The following is a 20,980-nucleotide window of genomic DNA, read 5'->3' on the forward strand; positions in this document are numbered from 1 at the left end:
TTTGCCGAGTGTTTATGTTCTTGTTCAGAATGTGTGTTATTTCTGTAGAGATGAGAGTACATAGGTTAACACAACGGGTGATATTTAAACATTTATTACTGTACATTTATGAAATCGCTGCATTTTCTGTAAAAGCAGAACCATGTTTACACAGCACTGAGCACAGGACTTTTTTTTCTTTCTTTTTTTTGGCTGAAGTTCCAATAGGCATTTGTCCCACAGCAGACAAGAGGGCTAATGAGGAACATTAAGACATAATTACCAGGATGAATTATTACCTCATCCGGTGATCAAGGAATGATTTAAAGACCTTTAGCCTTAAGTGTACCAACACCCAAACAAAACACCAGAACCTTTGCCATAACTAGAAGATAAATCTTAATCAGTAATTTATTTGTTGGCAAACAAGTTTCACTGTTACAACAAATATTAGTTATGAGGTCATTCAACTTGGAAAACAATACAAAAAGGAATAAATAAAAAGCCATAATAGCCAATGATGAAAACTGATCTGTGCCTGCTAAATTTCTTTATGTCCATTTTTTTGCTTTATTGTTGTATTTTAACAAATAAATAAATAGCTTTTCCCTCGAGGGAAGCAAAAGAAAAACACTTTTTCCAGCTTATCTCACTCAAAAAGCTCTTTCTTTAATAAGTAAAACAGCTCTCTATCTCTGTTCTTTTCTTTTTGTACAAGTGTCTAGTGCTCATCAATATTCCATTTGTTCTCTTTCTTTCTCTCTCTCTCTCTCTCTCTCTCTCTCTCTCTCTGTGAGAAACACAAGCGTCTGCTGAATGCCAAAAGAAAATGAATGATGCAGAGTGCATCGTACGGCCGGACAACTCATTGGTTACCTTAATGGTCCTCGCAACAATCACTGGATCAGAGTTCTATCTATACAGTGAAAAACAAATCAAACCACAAATCAAATGAAGTCTGAAACTCAATGTTGGATATGCACCAAAAGATATTTAAAATAAAAAAAAAGTTTTGTTATGATTTCTTTTTTTTGTGTGTGTTATTTTTGTCGCTGTTGTTTCTCAGAAAAGTGACAAAACAGAACAAAACAAAACAACAAAAAACTGACTGGTATGAGAAAACCAGTAAGGCAGACAAAACAGAACAAAACTGTTCCTAACACTACATTTACAGAGACAAAGGGTTTGGGTAAAAAAAAAAAAAGAAGAAAAAAAGCATACTATTATGTGCAATGCTAGTATCTGTACAATTACATAGAAATATCTGATAATTCTCTGTTATTAGTTTTTTTTTCTCCCTCTTTTTAACAACTGTTATTACAGCAAAATAAAACAAACAAAAAGACAAAAAAATAAAAACTAACCAAAAAAATAAAAACTCCAAAGCATACAGCCAAGAATTCCTTCATGGTTGTTTGATCAAAATCAGTTCATTGCAGGGACAGTTCAGCAAACAAAAATCTGCTGCAACTCACCAAAGAGGAAGAAAATCTTTCAAAAAAGCGAATATGGATACAGAAGTATAATAAAATAGTCTTTTTTAAATGTCCCGTTTGTTCTGGTGTACTCTACACATCAAGTAGTAAGCGGGATTGTGTGTGTGTGTGTGTGTGTGTGTGTGTGTGTGTGTGTGTGTGTGAGCGCGCACGCACGTGCGTGTTTTGGGAGCATTTATAGTTCCTTTGGACTGTCAGACAAAATCTCAGGGACCTAAAAAAAGAAATCCCAAATGGAGTAGTTGTCTATTCTCACACTGAGACGAAACACATCGATCCACACATGGTGTCCGAGCCTCTTACAAAAGAGAATCACAACATCGACAGATTCCTGCATGTCTAACCAATTTTAGTCAAATATTAATCCACCAACGTAGCAAGTAGGCATTCTGTTTGTGGTCAGCAATAGCAATCGAACAGAGTCACTTTACTCTGCTTCAGTCACCGGGACACAGAATAAAAAAGAAAAAGAAAAAAAGAACGCTACCACTGGCAACAACCGATCAGGACAACGGGACAAGAAAGGGGGGAAACCAGGAGAACCACGGTGATAGGAGAAGGGGCACTAAGAGGGGGTGTGTTTGGGCCTCTATAGGCTGGTGACCAGATGCGAGGGCTCCTGGGGGGCGGCCTCTTCGGGAGAGATACCCTCTTTGTTGGGTGGAACTATGAATCCATCGCTGCTGCCCCGCCCCAGGTGGTAGTAGGAATGCAGCTGGTGGAGGTGGTTCCGTGAGCCCAGGTTGGGCATGCTCTTGTAGTAGACGTCGTCCGTGCCGGCCTCCGGGCTTTTGGCGCCGCTGGCGTCCTTGGAGGGGCGGTCGGCGGCGGCGGCGGAGGCCAGGCTGGGCAGGCCACCCAGCATGGGCATGCTGGTGTACAGGGAGTCCCTCTGGCTGGGAGACGAGCCCTCGTCCTGGGTGTGCTCGTTAGTCAGCAGAGGAAAGAAGCTCTCGCTGTTCTCCTGGGGGATTCTCCGGCGGGATGAGGAGGTCGCCGCGGCCGAGGAGAACGGATGGTGGGGCAGCGTCAGCGGCAGCGGGGGCGCCGTCGACTGGTGGAGGTGATTGTGGAGGCTGTCCCCCGTCGGCAGGGGCGGGGGAGGCCGCTGGGGCAACAGGGGGGCGTGCGACTCCTCGCGGATCAGCTCGAGGCCCAGGCCCTCGTCGTGGTGCGGCCCGAAGGTGGAGTGGTCGTCCAGACCCAGGGAGACGTTCATGGCCAGCCCCTGCAGCCCGAGGCCCATTCCGTAGCTGTTGTCCTTGCCGCCGTTGCTCACGTTGTTGACCAGCTTGTTCATGAGGTTGCGGTTCTGCTCGGCCGAGCGGTCGTGCGTGTTGTTGAGGTATGAGGGGATGTAGTTGGAGGTGAGTTCTTTCAGGATCTTCTTCTCGAGGGTGGTCTCCTTGTGGTTATAGCCCCGGTCAATTATCTGGACGCAGTCACTCATGTACTCGGCACTGGCGATGCTGTAGCTGTTGCCGTGGCTACCATTCAGTGGTAGAGTATCCATGACACTTGTATCCCGGGCATTGTTCAGGATTCCCTCTGGAATGACAGGCACAGGGTTGGTTTAAGGTTGGAGTAAGGGATGATGATAATGATGCATGCCCAGCAACAAATGGGATCTGTAGTTATATAAAACACAAACTCTATAATGTATGGCCCCATTTGGTTTATGAACATTATCTGTAATAGTGCATATGTTGTGTATATTAACATACACTTTTTTATAAATGTATTTTGTGGTTGTTGTTCATAGTGTTAAATGACCAAATGGGTTCACAACCAAGGTTAATAATGATGACAACAAACACATAGTATGTGCACAACAACGTAAAGTTCAAACACAACAACAAAACACAGGACAAAACCAAAGCCATGCATGTACGTAACACTCAAAGTGACAAACTAGACCACCACCTGACTTTTGGACCACAGCCATTTTGTGCCATATGAGCATTCTAACTATACATACTGTATACTGTCCAAAATGAATGTCTTTCCACATCCAACGTTCAATTTATTAAAATATGGCACTTCTGATAGCTGCATTATGAGGGAAAGGGGGCTTTCTGTTCTCTCTCATGCAGAGCAAATATGGATTTCAATGCATCAACATCAGAGTTTTCTCACTTCAAGATGCATCATTCAAGCTTAAATTCTATAACCTAACCTACGTTCTGTAGATCTGAGCAGGAATAAACTGAGGAGAATAATGTGCGGTTTGCTTTGATGTGCCTTTAGAAAAGGATGAGGTCACAAAGAATGCTTGGATCGTCAGGATAGGCTGGTATCAAAAGGATCAATGGATTTTGCTGTTTCTGAAATAGCATCCAGTTAAAAGAAAATCTGTAAAATTGTAGTTAAACTTTACTGCAGTGTTATCCGAATTGGAATTTAAATTGAATTTCACAGGTCTCTGAAATGTCGAGGGCCTTTGCTACAAAAATAGTATTACTTCTAAAGGGAATGTCTGAAATGTGCTGCATGAATGGAAGTTTGCATTACCCCTTTGTCATCACAGGGTGAAAAGAAAGTAAAAACCAAAGTCAATTACATTTGGTAAGCAATGTTTAGTTTGACTCCCATACTTGTCTCTCTGTACGGATCTTTTAGGGACCGCATGAGGGAAAGGAAAGGAAAAAGAAAACAGAATAAGCATAACAGTGACAGGTAGAAGAGACACGCATAGAAAATGCTAATGTAATGTAGTTTGTGTCCCCATGCACAGTATGCGTACAGACCCCAACAACAGCAAATCCATTAAAGAAATTATTCACACAGTGGATTCAAAATAATCTGCGATACATAATTTTAGCAGTTAAACCAGAAGATCCTCAAGTGTCAAGATATATCCACAGATGTTTCCTCAAAGACTCAGTGAAGGTGAGTGATATTTAACTTCTTGTGCTATAAGTCAAGACATTAAATAATGAATATCTAAAGTTCACTGAAATAAATGGTGTACATATTGTTACTATCAAGAATAGAGTTAGTGCAAACTGATAATGACAGCTGAGATGTGAATTAAAATTTGTATGCATTAACAGCCAAACGGATAAACTCTGATTGTTTGATCAAACCAGACTCTTTTGGATAAGATACACTTAATATTAAGACTTTTTCTTGGTAAAGCCTTTAAAAGCCTGTAAAGCTGCTCACAAATTAACTGCAAAATAATGATTAGGTAATATAGGTATTGTCTATTGTATAAGTCTCAAGGAAGTTATTTAACTTATTTATAGCTGAATTATTCAAATGCTTCTTCTCTAAACTTGCAATATATTTATTTTTGCTATTTGTGTTCTGCTGCTGAGTTTTAAAGTGGCACTCGTTCTGGGTTTTGAATAAAAAAAATCTCATACAATAATGTGGCACAACTGAAAAGAAACAGAATAAAACAACAGATAGACAGAAGACATGGCACACAAGCTTCATCGACAACATTAGAGCAAAGTTGAAACAGATGACTGGTGGTGTATCTGGCTCCAAATTTCATTTAATTTAATTTAATTTCCGATTTGATGTATTTTTATATGTTTATTGTTACAATATTACACGAGAGGTGGTTGTCATTAATGCACGCCTGCGATGCTGCAGGAACTCGCCCGCAAGGCGAGTTCCGAAAGCAACGCAGAAGTGCATTAATGACGTTAAACTACCCCCTCGAGTGTAATATTGCAATTATACAACAGTTACCCTTAAAACTAAGAGAATCGCTGAAGAATAATAATTTTTCAATGACAGATGTAGTCACTACGCCCACAAATGTCCCAAGAAACTAGAAGCTAGCCTAGCCACGAGTCTGCTGCGCTCTGAGAGAAAAGCACGGCTGAATTGTTTGTTTTGATTAGGCGTTGAAAAAATGTGGTTTGAAGCTTGGTTTCTAACCAATCAGATTGCTTCCTCAAAACGACCTGCTGTATAATAAGTGGCATTCATGACTTTGTGACTGAACAGCACAGCTTCACTGGAAGCCAAGATACACCCCCATCTAAAAGCCATACAGCGCTGTGCTGAATGTCAGTGCTTCTCAACCTGTGGGCCAGAGCCCACTAGTGGGCCGTGAGGATATTGCAAGTCGGCCCCCAAATAATTGCCTTTTTATTGATTTATAACGTTAATATAATAATAATAAAAAGTAATGTTCCATTGATCCAAGCCGGAAAGGAATCGGTTGATTGATAGAAATGAAATAAACATGTTCTGAAAATGCACGTTGCTAGGGCCCACCCGTCTGACCACTATAAGCTGGCCAGATGGGTGGGCCATGAAGTGGGCCCTGATCCAGAAAAGGTTGAGAACCACAGCAGTAGGACTTTTGTGATAAACAGATTGAGAACTAGGGCAGTGTTTTTCCATTATATCCCCATATACAAAATAAAGAAAGTGCATAAAATGTTTTTCTTGTTTTTTAGTATTGTTTTAATGGGGTATTTCACTTTAAAACACTTCTGGGGTCATTTCTGGGGTCTACTCTGGTCCCAACGTTTTTTAGTTGCTTGATTCAATATTTGGATATTTAGGATTCATTTTATCAGACACGCTGCTTCCTTTAAAAAGTTAGAAACCCATTGTAACCTCATACACAATTATAAGACTTATTATAATTATAACTATATTATAATTTAGACCATTTTAGACTTATTGAAAACACACATCCCTGGTTCTATAGTGACTGACATTGTCCTGCTAATGCATGAGGGGGCTGTGTGTGTGCGTGCACGCGCACACGCACACGCACACGCACACACACACACACACACACACACACACACACACACACACACACACACACACACACACACACACACACACACACTAAACAAACACCGCCCCCGTCACGCATTAGAAGAACAATATATATATATATACTGTATATATATATACAGTATATCAAGTTACTGGGTGTAGGAAGGGGGTGTCTCACAACATTTATATTTTATAATACATCTAGCGTTTGGGAAGCTACAGTACGTGGGCCCTCACACCTACAGCGCACCACTGATCCAACCGATATGTCTGAGTCACAGGATGCGTTCGGAAATGCACACTGGGAGCACATTCACGTATCAGTTTGTGTTTAGTGTCTGTCTGAGTACCCGGATGTCTGTGTCCCTTTTATGCCCATATGGAGATCTCTGTATCTGTCAGTCCATGTCTCGTTTATGTCCATATATGGAGATCCCTGATGTCATCAGTATATGGCCATATCGGTCGGTTTGTTGGTTCTGCACAACCCCATGTCCGAACTACTCGGCGTTGGGCACCGCACTCCCTTGAGCCCTCCCGGATGTGTCGAGTTTGAAGTGAGTCGTTCCCATATTATGGACATGATATATCATTATGGGCAAAGCAGTTGGATCTGTCGCTTTGGACAACCAGATCTCCACATAATATGCCTATCAGGTTTGTTTATGGTTATGTCTGAGTCGTAGTGAGGTAGCCATGGTCTTGCCTATGAGCATATCTGGTATGTTTTCAATTGCAATATATAGGATAAGATGAGTATAAAGTGAAATACCCCTTTAAAAAGGCTCTCAAAGTCGTACAAGATGAAGCAGATAAACATTGCCCTACCCTTCAATGACAAAGAGAATGAAAAGAGGCTTTGCACACCTTGCGTGTTGTACATGCCCAGAGGGTTGTTATAGACGGACGATTCCCCAAGCAATGTGTTATAGGGATGGTTAGTGCCATGAGGACGCAGGAGTGCATTAGGTATAAGATGGTTAGCCATAGCCCCTGGAGCAGCCAGCCAGAGAGACAGGAGGAGGCAGCGGAGACAGAGAGGTGGAGTTAGAGAGCGGCCGTGAGAGAAAACGAACATACATCAGAGATGCAGCTGCTGAGCAAAATGACAGCCATTAACATTCAAATGATCACATGATCATTAGTGAAAGGTTGTTTTTTTTTGCTTGAGGAAGTGGCAAAGCTGGACTGACGTGTCGTTAATGGGACAGACGGGATAACAGTTGGTTGATTAATTACATTTTCAATGACATTGTCAGCATTGTATCAAGAACATTTAACTGTGCTTCACTCATTCAGACAGCGCACGCACACACACACACACACACACACACGTTAGCGGACAGGCAACGACATTGTGGACGAGCACTGACATACAGTACAGTACAGTAGCCAAAGCGAGACATTTAACACTCCTGTACTAGACTTAAGCAGGACATAATGCGATAATCACTCGAGACAATCCTTTTGGCCACCGTGTCAAAAACTGGTCAATTACTGGTATATATGCTCTCGATTCCTGTGCTTAATACAATTGTTAAGATGACGAATGCCAAACTAGCAACAGTTGCTGAAGATTTTCGACACACTTGAGACTTCTTTTTGTTTATATTCCTTTATGTAATATTGCTGAAATGTCCTCCTCGGGTGAAGATGGTCACCGAATGGCTTTCCACTCGACTGGGACTTTTTACACAAAGGAAACAACAAGGCACTATATTTATTCCTGTCAGCAGCAGCTCAAATGACTCATCGGCTTCCAGATTGCATTATCACTAACAAAAGAACCTTTCGATTTGACGTGCTGTGATTAAGTTATATTTATGTCTTTACTTATTGCTTGTAAACAGCAAGTGAGTGTGTGGAGTCGCATATTTTCTTTTGTCTTTTTCATTGCGTGCCATGCCAGGAAATAGAATCAGGCCAAAACATATCTGCCTTTTTGCATTAACTTCCTATAGCCTACTGAGCTATCTGGGTGGATATCGTTCCAAAACAGCTCCTATAGGTACAGGGATATGAAACCAATTAGTTTCACTATAGCCATGTGTGCAGTTGGAGAGAGAGAGAGAGAGAGAGAGAGAGAGAGAGAGAGAGAGAGAGAGAGAGAGAGAGAGAGAGAGAGAGAGAGAGAGAGAGAGAGAGAGAGAGAGAGAGAGAGAGAGAGAGAGAGAGAGAGAGAGAGAGAGAGAGAGAGAGAGATGGAAAGAGAGAGAGAGAGAGATGGAAAGAGAGAGAGATATGGAAAGATAGATGGCCTGCAACAAGCAGCAGGAGGGAGAGACTGTCTCTTCAACACCTTGACGAAGACAGCCTTCAGGGTTGATGAAATGAATGATGCAGTTGGATTGTCACTGACTGACTAAACCATATTGAGGCCAAGATCATTTCCAGTGTATTCCAAATATCTCTCCAATAGAATATAGTTGTTATTGTATTTTTAAGGCACTTTTTGTGTGTGAATTAGACAGGAGAGTGTTTCGAGATGGGACCAGAGGGTTGAAGGAAATGTAACACAAATCGCCGTCCCGATTTGAAACGGGGATGTTGCGATCATGCGATGTTGCGATCAGTTGACGCATCTGTCATCCGCATGCACGCACGCACGCAAACACCCTTATTACTACTACGACTGGTGATACTGGTGTTAAATAAAGGTATTTATTGCAATACTGCTTTGATATAACCAACAACCCTTTTTATTTCTTCTTTTATTTTGTTGCTTGCCCTAATTACAGAGCATTCCAAAAATACCACCAATGTCTTCTGAATTGATAAATTGTTCTCCCAGTGGCAGATCTCTCATTTATTGCCATTCATAATTACTGGTTATACAGCTGTACTTGTAAACAGTGTGAACATTACAGCACTGTCAAGATTCTTGACTCAAGAAGATTGCATGACTCCCTCTCAAGAGAATCAACTGCAACTTTGTTCTTCACCTGAGGAGAGGCACAGGGTTGAAAAAGGCAAGTCAGGAAGAAAGAGATGCTCCACTACACACATAATCCTATAATAACAGTGAGGTGCGGTTCAGTTTGCATCTGATCGTTGCAATGCATGTGAGTGGGCGGCCATGCGTCTTCTGCCCGAGATGACAGAAAATGTATCGCGAGCCTGTTTGAGCGTTTCTACTATCAGATCCAGAGTGTAAAAATTGCATTAATAAGGTTTTTTCCTCTCTCTCCTCTTTTCTTCCTAAGTCCTTGGTGAAAGATCTACGCTTCTCCTCAACTCCTCGACCCATTTCCGCAACAACACAGCCTCCTTGCCATAAAAGCTCCCATATGTTGAAGGTGCCTAATTATTGAGATTCGTGCTGTCAAACTTTCACCCATCATAATAACAATGCATTAGTGCTTTTGCAGAGCAAATGTTGAGAGTACTGGATCCCTCTGTCGCCAGACGCCATGGATGGGGCTAGAGTGAAGGATGGAAGAGAGGGTGGTATCTGCTGTTCATGCAGATGTGATGATTTGGGGAGCCTGGCATTTATTTTCCTTTCAAAGTCACTCAAAGTGAATCAGAAGTCCTTTCACGGGGCCAGCTCAGCTGCTGTCAGATTATGGTGAATTAAAGCTTGCAAAGTTTACAAAGATTGCTAAAAATGGTTTCACAACGTTGAATTGCTCGAGATGAACAATAAAATGAATCTGGGACACAATTTCTCATACCTAACCTCTAGAAAAGGATGAAAAAATGTCTTTTCAGATCCGTGCTGGTGCATTGAATTTCCTTTCAAAAATCTCAAGACATTGATAGTCTGATTACCGCTTGTACAGTAGTCTTTATCACTGCTGTCCCCTTTTATATTTAAGAATTGAAACACAGCTCTAGTCTCCGCGGTGCTAGGCAAGAACATTACCCCTAGCCCTGTGCCACCCGGACATTAAAGTACAATCCATGAGAAATCTTTGCAAAATGTATACAAAATGATCACCTAGTGAGATATAATAATATATCTATTTTAGCTGAACAGTTCCAATGCACACACATTTTAAAGATCCAATATGAAAATGTGCCAGTGCTGTTGAAATGAAATGAGCGATCAATAATAACTTCAAGCTAACATGGCCCATTATGTTCAGTAAGTAGTGGGCGGAGCAGTTGCAGCTTCTATATTAAAAGTACTAAAATAAATCAATAAAAGCAAACGTCGTCAAGCACGTGGGCGACAGACAAGTGAAGTCAATGGAGGCCTTGATTGACTTCAACCACAGTTTCTCGCAAAATGTGTGTGAAATTGGGGTACTATTGGGTTATTACTAAAGCATTGTGTTTGCAACGTGACCCAATACCTCTGTTCAGCGACGCTGAGCTGTTGATATCTCCAGTCATGAAAGAGGACTCCGACTGCTTCCTGACGGTATCATTCCACATACGACGGATTCGGCTCTGTAGAGACAAAGGAAATGCCAGTGAATGTACAGTATGAACGTCATTCCCCCGCGAAACATACCTGTACTGTATGGAAAGCCATCGCTGACACAATTGTGTCTCAGAATTCCGTTTCTTTATATATTTTGACTTTATATAAAACATCAAAGAATCAAAACTAGGATTTAATTTGTGATATATCACACTGACAATGCACCGTTGACTGTGCAGTTTGGTAAATGGTAAATGGTGCTTTTACATAGAGCTTTTATCCAAAGCACTTTACTGTACATAGATTGTGCATTGTATTTCACCCATTCACACACACATTTATACACCGATGGCGGAGGAAACCATGCAAGGCACCAACCTGCACATTGGGAGCAATTAGGGGTTCAGTCTTGCTCAAGGACACTTCAACACTAACTTTGGGGGACCCCCCCCGGGATCGAACTTCACGGTTCCCATCCGGCCACTCTACCGGCCACTCTAAGCCCTGAGCTACAGCTGCTTCCCCAGTTTGTGTACCAAATTGTCATCGTGCAGTAGCACTATGGGTCGTAAACATAAGAGCCCATGGTTCCCAGAAAGCTCTCCTTTGCAATTTGTTTAGTTTAGAACAGATTAGAACAAAGGAAAGATCCAGTCCCAGAACAAACACGTGTGTAAAAGTTGTCAGTACCTGTGACCCTGTGGAGTAGCGGCCAGGGGCCCTTGCTGCAGCACTCTTCCCAGAGGCTATGGAGCTCTCCACACTCTTGCCACTGCAGCAGTGTGTGCGCAGGCATTTCCCATACTCCTTGCGCACCTGCGAATGAATGCACACGCGTACACACAAACGCACACACTTAAAAATAAAATGAAATAAAAGCATACTACTAATCCCATAATATATAAATATAAAACATACAACTCAGGGAAATTGATAGTGATGCACCGAATATTCGGCCGCAGAAAATATTCGGCAGAAAATGTCTAAAAATTCATTTTCGGCCTATTCAGTTTCGGCCCGAATAGGCAGAAAATATATCACCGAATAGTGTATGCAATTAATGCATTCAAAAGAGCTGAATAAATGTTTTATGGACCCATAATAGTGATTATTATTTAAGTTAAGTTTTGCCATAACCATTTATTTTGCCATAAATCAGGTAGTTTTAAGGTACGGCCAAGACAGCAATGTTAGGAAAAAAAGATATATAATATTAATCATATTCGGATATTCGGTATTCGGTTTTCGGCCAAACTTTCCCTTTCGGTGCATCCCTAGAAATTGACCATTGAGGTTATTGACCGAATAGGACAGAACAGGTAGATTGTTCCAGTCAAAAGGAGCTTTAAACGTAAAGGATTGTTTGTAAACTGATTTAGATACTGTTGGAAAATGAATAAAATCTGCACTCTCAGTCGAGGCTTTGTCATTATCATTATTAAACAAAGACTCTTACTCGACTGAGAGTGCGGATTTTATTCATTTTCCATATGTTCTCTTTGAATCTGCACCCAGCACACGCCTGCACCTTTCTAGGACTGTCTGAGTAGAGCGGGCCTTTTCCCTTGAAGTGAACTGTTAAGATACTGTTGGAACATCAAAGAAAACTTGTGCACAATGTCTCTGTTGTGAAATGTGAAAGTGAAATGTTCCATATACTGTTTGAGACACTGGGGATAATTAAAAGTAACACATTTAAAGATGAACTGTAACCACTGCTGCTGTCAACTTATATTACTAGACATGGTGCATAATATATATATAATATATATATGATAATATATATATGATATATAATAATATTATCATATATAATATAATAATAATATGGACAGCCGAGGACAAATCTGCATAAACGGTTGTATATTGAATTTGTGGAAGTAGGTTAATTTTAGATGCAGTCTGATATCAGCATAATCCATAATACAGTATATGACTGATCTGACTGATCTGGTCTGACTGTAAATGTAAAACATTTTCTGTTATGGTAGAGAGAGTACCAGTGCTAAAGTTTATTTTCCTAACAATGTTATCAACCTGACATTTGAATGAGAGTTCTGAATCAAGCCATAGGCCAAGATATTTGATGTGATCAACTATATGCAGCTGCGTACCGTCCAGGTCTGTGATTGATTTTTTGGTTTTAGATGCAAGATTCTGATTAGTCCCAAAAAAGCAGTGAAGAGATATGGTTTAGACTAGAGGAAAAAGGAGGGTGCCAATGATAGACCCCTGCGGGACCCGGTTAATGACATACAATATAGGATTTAAATGTATATTCAGTGATTTCACATAATTCAAATATCACTTATTTTTTTGTTTTGTTGTGATAATCCTGCTGGCCATAAGGAGTTCCTCCCTGTCCCCAGTTAACCCCTGGGGGTCAAAAAACCTTATAGGTTTAGTTTTTGGCTAGGTTGCCCAGCCTTCCATCCAATCAGGATAGAGAGGGGCCTTCCGCCATTCATGATCGAGCGGGGGCGGGCCTTGCACGGTACACGCCTTGACGCCTGTCGCGTGTCCCCCCCACTGTAGTGTGTGCATGTGCACGTCTTGTTACCGGGGCGGACCCTAGAGTTTTCCAAATCACCCAAATCACTGAATGCTCCTTTAAGTTAAGTTAAGTAATTGAATCCTTACCTTCTTTTGCAGGACACAGTGGAATATGAAGATGAACATGCCTTGCAGGGAGTTGAAGATGGTGAAGAGGTAGGCCATCACCACTGTGCTCTCATTGACATACATTAGGCCAAAGGCCCAGGTCAGACCCAGCAAGCACAGCAATGCAACGGCCCCAATCACCCACGACCTGAAATACAGTAAAACAACCGCTGTACAAACTGCCTGGATTTGCTTATTCTTTTAAATTATTCCCTTCCTGCACAAGGAAAAAGCTATTCAAGAGATCATGGACTACGTGTAGCTTTTCAAGACAGAAAGAGCTGCAGTTTTGCGGTCTCATTACAATGCAAAATGTAGCTTTGATATAACATTAGGATAACCCCCAATTCCTTCCCAGGATGTTTTTGTACATACATGACTTAAACATCATGCTACAGTATATGTGGCCCTCGAGCTGAATGTATCGTATTTCTTCACAAGCGGCTTGGCATCATCCATGAAATATTATACTGTAAGTGCATTTTTACATATTTCCTATTCCCTTCGCACAACCTAAAATAATATAACAGCAATTTGTTTCAAGTAGAAACCAATATTATACGGTATGAGATACGTGGGAGACTCAAAGGCCAGAACAAAACTGCAAACCCCCAGATAAGCTAAAAGACAAATAATTTGCTTGAACTCTAAAAAGGAAACGCTTTATTTCCAACACTCATAAGCCCAGTAAGGGATTCAACAAAAACATTTGGAAAAGCAGACATTAACGCTTAACATCTTTACTGAAGAATGGGAACACATGGGAGGATATGGTGAAAATATGGTGGGAAATAGTGGTGGGAATATGTGGGGAAAATAGCCAATCTACAAGTTCACAACATGTTGCCACAAGACACATTGTGAGCTTGTAGATCTGTTATTTGTGCCGATTGTTCGTCCCAGAATAATGATGCTAGGGTTCAATTGGTTCATAATTATTTCCCTCTGCCTATGATTTCATATCATATCCTATTATTCTCAAATTATATGGTTAGATGTTTGAAAAGGAACATTGTAGTGAACTTGGAATATTATTTGCTCAGTATGACTGCATATAAAATCATGACTACTGTCCCCTGATTCTTTAATATTAAGCTGTAAGAGTCATTGCGCAGGCAGTTGGCAAATGTGTAGTTATTATTTCTCCCAGCATGTAACCTTTCGACTGAGTTAAAGACAGAAATGTCAACGAAGACAGGGAATAAAAAATAAATAAATGCAATATTACATGACATTTCTAAAGACTTTTATGTCATGGCAGGATTTGGCAGAACATGTCAATGCATTCATCGTCGGTAGACTTAGTATATCTTTAGTTTATGGGTCTCCCTGCCAAAAATTATTTCAGACAGCTACAGTTGCTTGTCGCTCCAGTCCTTACTAATACCAAGATCATATCGCACTAGTTCTCAGATTGTTACAGCTCAGAATTGAATTTTGCTGATGAATTTTAAAGCCTTGCAAGGCCAGTCTCCTAGTTCCATTTGAGCTCTGCTGGTCCCACAAGAGCCTGAGTGCAGACTGAGATCTTCATAGGACTCTAAGGACTGTCACTGTCTTGGTTGTTCCTAAAACTCGCCTCATTGCCCCCTGCAGCCAGGAACCAAAGCTTTGGAACACCCTTCCTGCAGACCTACGGTTAGAGAAGGTAGTGTCTACTTTTAAATCATTTCTGAGAACATCATTTTATGGCAAAGTTATTCTAATAGCGTTTATTTAGTTTAGCTAATCTCTTGCATCTCTTTTGTCTGTGCCTTTTGTTAATTCCTAAGTACTTCAATTCTTTATTTAAACTTTTATCATTTTAGTCTCTTTGATAGAGACTGTAATACAACAAACTCCCAGAAAACTGTAGTTTTTCAAATGCTTTTGATTAACTTCTTTCAACAGAATGCCACAGACGAAAAACAGTCTAAGTCCACACTATTGATCCATAATGTATAAATGATAGATAAAGGTTCAGGACAACGAGGCCTTTTCGTGGAGGGGTAAGAATGAAATTCGGACTTAGACTGTTTTTCGTCTGTGGTACTAGTTTCTATTTAACTCTTTAAGACATATTTTAATTATATTTAAATGTGCCTTTGTAAAAATGTTTTACACTTTGCCTCAATGCTTTTAATGTTTTTTTAAATGTGTCGCCGTGCCTAGAGAATACTGTGAAGACAGCAGCTGTCACTTAAAGCTAACGAGTAACGAGTGAGACACATCCATTGTCTACTGCAGTATGTAGCTAAGATATGATATGGTATTGCTGTGCTGTACAAGCACACTAATGCAGCCTTCAACATGACGGATTGCTCTACAATACGTCATGTTAATGACACAGAGGGACTTGCAAGATGGATTTGGGGTCCTTGATTGGCTCTTATGAAGGTCTCAATGAAACATGGCATTATGAAGAACAAAAAAAAGAAAAGCCTGTCCAGTTCTAGTCTTACTTGATTGCAGGTTCGTAGTCCTGGTAGCTGAGAAATAAAAAAATAATAGTAAATAAAAACAAACCCCCCCAAAAAGTAAAAATCAACTAAAAAAATGACATGAAATGTACTGGTCTATTACATATAGCTAAGCTACAACAAATACAAGGGGAAGTCAAATCAATCCACAAATCAGGAGTTAGAGGGGTTATTTTAGTTCACTAGTGTTCACTAGATCAATGACAACATCTGCATCCAAGACGCTGTGTTCACTAGATCAATGACAACATCTGCATCCAAGCGTAAAAGCCACACCCCTCTGTTCCCTCTCTCCAGCACGCGCGTGTGTGCGGGAGACACACACACACAGCTTTTGGGAGGAGATTCTGTTGCTGTAAGCGTGTCGCAGGTGTAGCATAATTATCCGAGTTCACGGAAGTATCTTGCTCCCCTCATAAATACTGGCAGACCTTAGCATTTTAGCCGTTATAAATGGGCCAGGTGTGCGACAAAATAAATGATTTATGAAATTACCGGGGCAACCATTAAACATAATTTTCCCAGGGCTGTCTTAATGACCTGGCAGCAGAGGTACTTCATCACACCGACTGCCCCCCGAATGGACGTGCAAACACAAGCAGAGAGCGGGCAAAAAACGAGAGAAGAACAAACTGTTGACCTCCAACTCGCAGCGGTTTTCGCTACGAGGGACGGCGGCGGACGCCCAGTGGTGGAAAAAGTACTCAAACCCCACCCAGTACTTGAGTCAAAGTATAGATACTCCTGGTCAAATATTGCTCCACTACAAACCAACAGGTACATGCTTTTAAAAATACGTAAGTATTCAAAACTACAGATTACAAAGCGCAGAAAATATCAACTATAGTGACTGTAGCGGATATATACGAGCTCATAACGGCAACGCGTTGTGAGCTTATACAGATCGGCTATTTTCACTACAATTGAAATAAGGCTTAAGGGTTTAATTTATTTGTACTTCCTAGCAATGTAGTGGAGTCAAAAAGTGTCAAGAGTGAAGAGAGGGTCCCAAAATACAAATACTCAAAACAAGTGCAGTACTCTTAAGTAAAATGTACTCCGTTTCTGTCCAGCACTGGAGACGCCTGAGGTCAAAGCAAAATGCATCTGAGAGGACAGGATATGAAGTGGGCCGGCGCTCACTTGGCCCGGCATATTCTCCTCTTGAGATATCGCAGATATCACCACAGGAACGAGTTTGGGAGAGCCGTGACTCCTGCCGTGCGCTTGGCATCCTCCCAACAGAACAGCATAACGACTCTCTTACAAGATGCACTCCTTGTACTGTAACGGTCCAGAGGCTCTGCAGAGCGCCTGGATGCTATTAACACCCATCAATATTTATATCTTTAGAGGTGATCTTTCTCCCTACTGGCTTCACCTGCTCCAGAGCTTTTTAGATCAGGTTTTATTCACCAGCGGTTAAAGTCCACTTATGAATGCTTCATTTAAAATGTATTTTTGGGGTTAAAACTAAACTTACTATTTAGTAAAACAGAAAAAAAGATTAAGGTTGGTGAGGGGTGCGTTAAAACGACCGGATTAAGGTTGGTGAGGGGTGCGTTAAAACGACAGGATTAAGGTTGGTGAGGGGTGCGTTAAAACGACCAGATTAAGGTTGGTGAGGGTTAAGGTTAGGTTTAGGTGTGCTGCCCCGTGGGAGGTTAGGGTTAGGGTGAGGGTTTGAGATATCGGACCAAAGGTACAGTATGTCTAACCAAAAGCATGCACCCGTTTAAAATTTGTCTGCTCATTTCATTTCTTTGTGTCGTCACTTTCAAATCCACTTGTTCATTCTATATCCTGTATGAGTTATCTCTCCTGAATAGATACAAAAAGAAATGAGACCCATATTACTGAACAAGCACTCTATAGCAAATCTTTGTCGGAATATAGAGCTATTCAAAACTTAATAACACTTGTCTTATTAATGCGACGCATTGTGAGCTTGTGCATTAGATCGACTGTGCTGGTATTTTCAAATACAGACACACAGACAGAGAGACACACACCGGTACTCTAGATGGCTACACTCCTGCAGAGCCACGCTGTTAAAAATAAAATAAATCTTAAGAAAATGTTGAATGCCACTGTGGGTGATGCCACTTCTCAATGGCATCCCTGCTGAGTAAAAGGCCCTTGAATGCATGCAGAAGATCAACGGTTGTGAAGTGTCAAAAAAAGGAAGGGATTCTACGTCTGTGTCAAATCGCTGCCAATTTTGGAGATTGTGATTGGTCAATTAAGCCTGCGTAAGGTCTTCATGAAGGCAGTTTTGCTGCCTATTTTCGGAGAGGCAAAAATGTATAGGCAAAAATCAGCTCAGTTGTGTTAATCATTTAACCAAAGGGTGTGCGTTAAAATGTCCTGAAAGTGTTCAATGAAGGCTTATGATTTCTACAAAATTTCTACATTTCTATCCATGAAGCCACAGTACAGTACGGTTAGCACACATTTCTCAGCTGGTCTTAGAACGGGGTCTCTACCAATCAAAATGCTCATCAAAAGACCCATCGTGTCCACAGATCTTGCCCTACACCGCTGAAGTCTTCGTGTTCAATGTGCACCAATTCCCACAACACTGAACTGTGTATCAAACATTAGACTGTCAGCTAGCTGACTGTGTCTGAGATTGAGGGGAAAAGGGGAAAACAACAGACCACACATCAAACACAACATCTACCCTATTCTACATCTCCCGCTGAGAATAATCTTACCAGTGCCACTCCACAATAATACAGCCATCATAATAACGGTAGCTAGAGGGGAAAATGAAAAATGGAAAGATAACAAACAATACATACTGTATAAACATAGCATGAAATAAAAATAAGGCAGGTTAAAATAAAATGAAGACACTACGAAAAAAGAAAAGCTAGAAAGTGAAATAATGAGAGCAGAGAGTGTGTGTGTGAGAGAGAGAGAGAGAGAGAGAGAGAGAGAGAGAGAGAGAGAGATCATGTATCATTCATAATCATATTCAAACAAAGTGGCATGATGCAATTTGAACAGAAAGCGTGACATCAAACACTAATGGGGAACACATAGATGAAGAGAAGAGAACACCTCATTAAGCTCAGTGGATCTCACGTACTGTATACACTGGGTGACTTTACACTGGTGTTGAACGGTAACAAGACTACTCGCCCCGTTTCTGTTTTCCTCCCAGAATTTTCCCCAGTGAGGGGTGGGAGAGGCTGGACAGCAGACGGCTGGACTTTGAATTTCTCTAACTATAAACTTTCATGACAGCAGAACAGCCTAAGTACAAATATAATTTATGAAAAGCTACTACAGTGAAGTCTGTTCACAGAAGTTGTTGTAGGATATGTGGGGATTATCTGACGAGGTACCATTTGAGGGGGCAAAACCTTACATATACTAAATAATACTAAATTGTTTATAGGTTCAATATAAGTCAAATAATATAGCATTTCCACAGGAGTATCTTTTTATATTTTTCCAAAAAGAATACAAACAGCCAATAGCATATTACAAAGTTATCCCCCTCACTGGGGAAAATTCCGGGAGGAAAAACGGGCAAGCACCGGGGCGAGTAGTCCAGTATTCTGTTGAACCGCACCACCATCAGCCACCATCAGCCACCATCAGCCACCAAGAGCCACCATCAGCCACCAAGAGCCACCATCAGCCACCAAGAGCCACCATCAGCCACCAAGAGCCACCATCAGCCACCAAGAGCCACCATCAGCCACCATCAGCCACCAAGAGCCACCATCAGCCACCATCAGCCACCAAGAGCCACCATCAGCCACCATCAGCCACCATCAGCCACCATCAGCCACCAAGAGCCACCATCAGCCACCAAGAGCCACCATCAGCCACCAAGAGCCACCATCAGCCACCAAGAGCCACCATCAGCCACCATCAGCCACCAAGAGCCACCATCAGCCACCATCAGCCACCATCAGCCACCAAGAGCCACCATCAGCCACCAAGAGCCACCATCAGCCACCAAGAGCCACCATCAGCCACCAAGAGCCACCATCAGCCACCAAGAGCCACCATCAGCCACCATGAGCCACCATCAGCCACCAAGAGCCACCATCAGCCACCAAGAGCCACCATCAGCCACCAAGAGCCACCATCAGCCACCAAGAGCCACCATCAGCCACCATCAGCCACCATGAGCCACCAAGAGCCACCATCAGCCACCAAGAGCCACCATCAGCCACCATCAGCCACCAAGAGCCACCATCAGCCACCATGAGCCACCATCATCCACCAAGAGCCACCATCAGCCACCATGAGCCACCATCAGCCACCATGAGCCACCAAGAGCCACCATGAGCCACCAAGAGCCACCATCAGCCACCATGAGCCACCATCAGCCACCAAGAGCCACCATGAGCCACCATGAGCCACCATCAGCCACTAAGAGCCACCAAGAGCCACCATCAGCCACCATCAACTCAATTTCCTCTGATAAATATCTCCCATTTATAACAACGTGTAGTTTTGAGTTTATTTAATGTTGGGATCATTTAGAATTAATGGTCAGATCATTATACAGCTGCAGACATAAAGAGGCATGGATATAGGATGCGCCGTGTTCACAGCTTCGCTGGGTACCCAATGATGCTTATCGCCATGGGTACCATAACCACCGCATCTTCATAACAAGCCAACACAAGGATGGAGTACTTCCTCTGCTGTGTGTGACACAGAACAGCACAGATAGCTAGATACTATTCTATAGCTACGATTTCAGAAAGGGCTTGATTTGTAAACAAAACTAAATTAATAGTAAAAGCAAAAAGGACAGAGGGCGTAGATTTAGATTTTAATATAGCTTACTGTATACCAATTACAAAAAAGACGATCTACAAGCTTATGAGTCGTGAGCTTGTAGATCTGCTATTTACACTATTTTATGCTTTTTTATACTTTTTTACAAATCAGCCTGAAGTAGGCATGCCAGGGTTAATTTAATTTAATTGTTAAAATAATGATCAAACATAGTAAATGTCAAACATATCAGAAAAGTAAATGTGTGTATGTACAGTAAATCCATCTGACCAGAAGCAGGGATTGCCAAATCCCAACCCTGACTGCAGCACCACAAAGAAAGAAAGAAAGAAAGAAAGAAAGAGAAACTTGCAATGTGTGTGCGTGCGTGCATTTGAATGATGGACCCTGGCCCGAGAATTACACTATTTTATTATTTTTTATACTTTTTTACAAATCAGCCTGAAGTAGGCATGCCAGGGTTAATTTAATTTAATTGTTAAAATAATGAT

At 41.6% G+C, this 20,980-nt stretch overlaps 1 protein-coding gene across 1 annotated transcript in view; it reads right to left on the minus strand.

Moving 5' to 3' along the window:
* Nucleotides 1–372: 372 nt before the first annotated feature.
* Nucleotides 373–20,980, minus strand: part of LOC310875820 (adhesion G protein-coupled receptor L3) — a 233,471-nt gene continuing 212,863 nt past the window's right edge. The window contains exons 17-21 of the mRNA XM_083789211.1: nt 15,702–15,728; nt 13,240–13,408; nt 11,290–11,415; nt 10,529–10,625; nt 373–3,023 (exon numbers count right to left, since the gene is read on the minus strand). Coding sequence (XP_083645337.1) covers nt 2,065–3,023; nt 10,529–10,625; nt 11,290–11,415; nt 13,240–13,408; nt 15,702–15,728 — 1,378 coding nt within the window. The 3' untranslated portion in view covers nt 373–2,064. The remainder of the gene's footprint in view (nt 3,024–10,528; nt 10,626–11,289; nt 11,416–13,239; nt 13,409–15,701; nt 15,729–20,980) is intronic.

This window comes from Protomyctophum parallelum, assembly GCF_964188405.1.
Source record: "Protomyctophum parallelum genome assembly, chromosome: 18".
Classification (NCBI taxonomy): Eukaryota; Metazoa; Chordata; class Actinopteri; order Myctophiformes; family Myctophidae; genus Protomyctophum; species Protomyctophum parallelum.